The 4,940-nt window shown below is 35.2% G+C and overlaps 1 protein-coding gene across 1 annotated transcript; it reads left to right on the forward strand.

Moving 5' to 3' along the window:
* The first annotated feature begins 1,604 nt into the window (after positions 1-1,604).
* Positions 1,605-4,687, forward strand: LOC130814629 (serine hydroxymethyltransferase 4-like). Its single transcript, XM_057680757.1, has 4 exons — positions 1,605-2,723; positions 3,470-3,860; positions 3,979-4,080; positions 4,177-4,687. The coding sequence occupies exons 1-4, from the start codon at positions 1,857-1,859 to the stop codon at positions 4,419-4,421; spliced, it is 1,605 nt and encodes a 534-aa protein (XP_057536740.1). The 5' UTR covers positions 1,605-1,856; the 3' UTR covers positions 4,422-4,687.
* The last annotated feature ends 253 nt before the right edge of the window (positions 4,688-4,940 follow it).

The raw sequence follows: 4,940 nt of genomic DNA on the forward strand, positions 1-4,940 counted from the left end.
TTTTGTTTCCTGACTTTGTTGCAAAATAGAGCTAATTAATACCAAATAATACCAAAAAATGAGGTAAGTAATATGAATTATTGTTTGAAAAGAAAAATTATAGTCATCGTAATCTTGTAACAAATTTCTTTATTGGTGGCCATAAAAAATATGGAATTCAACACGTTAGGTTATTTTTTTTTTTGGGAATATTAAATAGTAATTAAAAATAATTGTGACCACCAAATAGCAACTCTTAGGTCTTTTGGCTTTGTGACACTATTACTACTAATTTTTAAAAGTATGAAATTACAGTGTGAGTTTGCCTAACCTCTACACCAACCACAGTCCACAGCAATGGGGATTGATGGGGGCACACCTACTACTCGCAGTCTCGCACGTATTTCTTTGTGCATCAGTATTTCACACTTCCTGCATTTTGGATTTTACAAACTTTGAAACTCATTCTTGCTTACATGATCTATCCTTTTCCTATTAACTACTCCTACAAGAGTAATTTACAATTTACAATGCTATACCATTATGAGTAAAGCAAATGAACACCACACTACAATGATTGTGAAAGATTTGGTGACAAATTGTTAAGGGATTTTTGAGGAGATTAGGGAATATTATTTAGTTCCTATCTTTAGTGACTTTTCATATATTTAGGTAATTAAGTGTTATCTTTTTGTATTCTAGCTTTCTCTTTGTAACCTATTTATATTACTCAATGAATCAATGAGAAGGCAAGACAATTAACACCAAAATCAATTCTATCACAAATCTTGAATACAATCTTTCTTCATCACCAATAAAATATCTATATGAGAATCTAAAAAAAATAAAATTTATCATAAAGAGTATCATAGGGATTGCATCCCAAGTACATGTGCAACTGATCCAAGGTACAAAATAGAATTTTTTTTTTTTTATATCTTGAGTGCTAATTCTCCAGCATGGTGCTTCGAGATTAATATGAATTACACTTAAAGATACATTGAATCAAAAGAATGATACAAAGCACTATATATATATATATATATATCCTAGGGGTGAAGTGTATTAGGAGATTGTCATGTTCTTATTAGTTCTTAAATTTAATAAAGAATTAAAAAATAAATTTATAGAAAAAAAAAAAAGAACTTGACTCTTTTTAGCACCTCATTTCCTACCACCTTTACCGTACCATCACCATAGCTCACCCTACGCCATCCTCCTCTGTAACAACCCTTCCTTCCCCACTATCCTCCCATTAGAACCACCATTTGTTGTTGCCAGCGTTAGCTTTAATTTCTAACACCGAGTCGAACACCTTCTTTTCTACACTTATTTGACCACCCTAAACCACCATAGTCTTCAATCCTTCGATCATATCCCCTACCTTGTTCACCGCCACATTCATCATGCATCATTAGGATTGGTGGTTATTTTAGTATATCTTTTTTAAAACTAATTAATTTTATATAATTTAAAAGAAAAAAATTGAATTTAATAAATTAATAAAAATCTTAAACACCAATTGTTGTATGGGTACGCTATGCGACGCATTTCAACATTAATTAAATAATTCACTTAAATAGCCAAATCATAAACACAAAATAGAGTTAAGTAGAGTCTCCTAAGTCTTAACTATAAGAAGTCCACAATCTCGACGTCACATAGTCTCAAAAGGGTTAATATGGTAAAAGAGAAAGGGCCATAGAGGATGATATGTCAGACACTTGCATCTCCACTTACCAATATATTCAGAAATTCAGATCCAACACCAACTCATTACTCATCCTGTTCTCCCTCCCTCCTCACCAAATTCCTCTCTTTTCACCAAACACAGTCAACATAAATCACAAAATTAACATAAACAATTAAAATATACAATGCACCAAATCTCATTTTGTCACAATGACATAAAAGTCCTTCCAATACCCTTCAATTCTTCCTTTAAATCTCATCCTCATTTCCTCAAACACCTTGTGTGCACCTCTTCTCTTCTCTCTTTCTCCCACAATTTCTCATCTTCTATTCTCACCTTGGCAATCCCACATCCCGTTCCTTCCCCTATCACCATGGATCCCGTTAATGTTTGGGGGAATTCTTCCCTTGAAGAGGTAGACCCAGAAATCTATGACCTTATTGAAAAGGAAAAACGCCGTCAATGTAGAGGAATTGAGTTGATTGCCTCTGAAAATTTCACGTCTTTTGCTGTTATTCAAGCCCTTGGAAGTGCTCTTACCAATAAGTATTCAGAGGGTATGCCTGGAAATCGTTATTATGGTGGTAATGAGCATATAGATGTGATTGAAAACCTTTGTAGATCAAGGGCATTACAATGCTATAGACTTGACCCTGAAAAATGGGGTGTTAATGTTCAACCATACTCTGGGAGTCCTGCAAATTTTGCTGCATACACTGCAGTTTTAAACCCACATGATAGAATTATGGGACTTGATCTTCCATCAGGTGGACATTTAACTCATGGGTATTATACTGCTGGTGGTAAAAAGATTTCTGCAACATCAATTTACTTTGAGAGTTTGCCTTACAAGGTGAATTTTCAAACTGGGTATATTGATTATGATAAGCTTGAGGAGAAAGCTATGGACTTTAGGCCTAAAATGATTATTTGTGGTGGAAGTGCTTATCCTAGGGATTGGGATTATGCTCGTTTTAGGGCTATTGCTGATAAATGCGGTGCCCTTTTGCTCTGTGATATGGCACACATTAGTGGCCTTGTTGCTGCTCAGGTATAAATTTTTCATTTTTTGTATAAAATTAATTGTAGATGTGGATTTGTGTTGGTTTAGGGTGATTCTTAACGCTTCTTTATGTTTTTGGATGTAGATCTGTCTTGTCTGATGATTATTAGTTAATTTTTGTTTGGTGGATTAATTTTGTGGATCCGGATTTTTGGTGGTTTTTTTTTGTTATTATTATGTTAATGTTTTATAGAATTATGATGTTGTATACCATATTACCATGTACTCATAATATCAGTATATCTGAAAGTGTCTCTCTTTGTAATGATAGTGTATGTTGGACTTCCATGTATTTCCATTATCCGTTTCTTCTTTTCCCCAATCAACCGGCCATTGTGTGTGAACTTATGAGAATTTGATAGACTACAATGATCTGCTCAACTGCTCCTATAATTGTAAAATGAATGTGTAACCTTGTTAGATGTGAAAATGTTAGTCATGTCTACCGTTGATGGTGTGTTTGTAGATCGTTTCGTTAATGTATTGGCTAGAAGTTGGTATACTAGTATATAAAGCTTGAAGTGTCTCATGATTCGATACTCTTGTGAATTCAAAAAAAAAATTACGGTTGGTTTTAGGCTATTTTTGAGTCATTTTATGCGAATTGTAAATTCAAAAGACGAATTAGCTAGCAAATTGTGCTACACTGGAAGCTCGATAAGTCATGTAGCCCCTTCGATGGTTGTCATGGAATTTGATGGGTTGAACCCTGATATTGTTTTTTCTGATTGCAGGAAGCTGCAAGTCCCTTTGAGTATTGTGACATTGTGACCACTACTACTCACAAGAGTCTTAGAGGTCCTAGGGCCGGCATGATCTTCTACCGCAAAGGCCCAAAACCACCGAAGAAGGGCCAACCTGAAGATGCTGTGTATGACTTTGAAGACAAGATCAACTTTGCTGTTTTCCCTTCCCTTCAAGGTGGTCCTCACAACCACCAGATTGGTGCTTTGGCCGTTGCCCTGAAACAAGCGATGTCCCCTGGGTTCAAAGCTTATGCAAAGCAAGTTAGGGCAAATGCTGTTGCTATTGGAAACTATTTAATGAGCAAGGAATACAGCATTGTTACTGGTGGAACCGAGAATCACCTTGTCCTTTGGGATCTTCGTCCTCTTGGATTGACAGGTACAAACCATCAAAATAATGATATTGATTTGGACTTTTGTAGTTGATTCTGCCTCGATTTCTCTTGTGAATAAAAGTTTAAATATAAGGCATTGTTTATGTCATAAACTTTCGGCAGGAAACAAGGTGGAGAAGCTATGCGATCTGTGCAACATCACTGTTAACAAGAATGCTGTGTTTGGTGATAGCAGTGCTTTGGCTCCTGGGGGTGTACGAATTGGTAAGGATTTTGAAAATCATATTCTAGTGTAATGTTGACATGAGCAACACAAAAGCTGTAGATCAAAAACGTTTTGGCTAATGTTGGTATGGACAGGTACTCCTGCCATGACTTCAAGAGGGTTGGTGGAGAAGGATTTCGAGCAGATCGGAGAGTTTCTTCACAGGGCCGTGACCATCACTTTGAACATCCAAAAGGAGTATGGTAAACTCCTAAAGGACTTCAACAAAGGTCTGGTAAATAACAAGGAGATTGAACAACTGAAGGCCGACGTTGAGAAATTTTCATCCTCATATGACATGCCTGGTTTCTTGATGTCTGAGTTGAAGTACAAGGACTAAGTCCTTTTCAATCTCATAATCATTCCAACAAAACTGCTGTTCATTTGGTTTAGATTTTTCTTTTCATTTTCATAAAGTTTAATTTCTTAGGAAGGTAACTATCTGGGTATGTTTTTTCTTTTTACTTTTTGTCTTTGGACATCAATTAAGCAGTTCTCTAATGTCATGTTTGGGAAAATGGTGAACATTTCCTTGTTCCCAAACATTACATGACATTAATTATCAGATTTTATATGAATAATAAATATAGTGAAAATTTCCTTGTTTGTTTTGTGATGCCTATTCAGAACTTTTAGAGATTAAAGCTATCTCAATGCGGCCGTTTCTTTTGCAATTCATATTGGCGTTGATGGATCATGATTATGTAATGTTCTTTAGAGGGTGTGTGAAGTATGGATTTAACCTTTTAACATTTAAATAACAGACATCAATTTTGATTGGTAATGTATTGCTAAGTAGTATACAAATTAATAAAGAAAATGGTGCAAATTGGAAGGAACTGAAAAATAAGGAGTAATC

Source organism: Amaranthus tricolor, chromosome 1 (assembly GCF_026212465.1).
Source record: "Amaranthus tricolor cultivar Red isolate AtriRed21 chromosome 1, ASM2621246v1, whole genome shotgun sequence".
NCBI classification, from domain to species: Eukaryota; Viridiplantae; Streptophyta; class Magnoliopsida; order Caryophyllales; family Amaranthaceae; genus Amaranthus; species Amaranthus tricolor.

What these genes read in the sequence shown, in the direction of transcription:
- LOC130814629 (XM_057680757.1), top strand. Translation starts at nt 1,857, where the DNA reads ATGCACCAAATCTCATTTTGTCACAATGACATAAAAGTCCTTCCAATA. An exon ending in GTGGCCTTGTTGCTGCTCAG is followed by an intron (nt 2,724 to 3,469) that starts GTATAAATTTTT and finishes TTCTGATTGCAG; the next exon opens with GAAGCTGCAAGTCCCTTTGA. An exon ending in TCCTGGGGGTGTACGAATTG is followed by an intron (nt 4,081 to 4,176) that starts GTAAGGATTTTG and finishes TGGTATGGACAG; the next exon opens with GTACTCCTGCCATGACTTCA.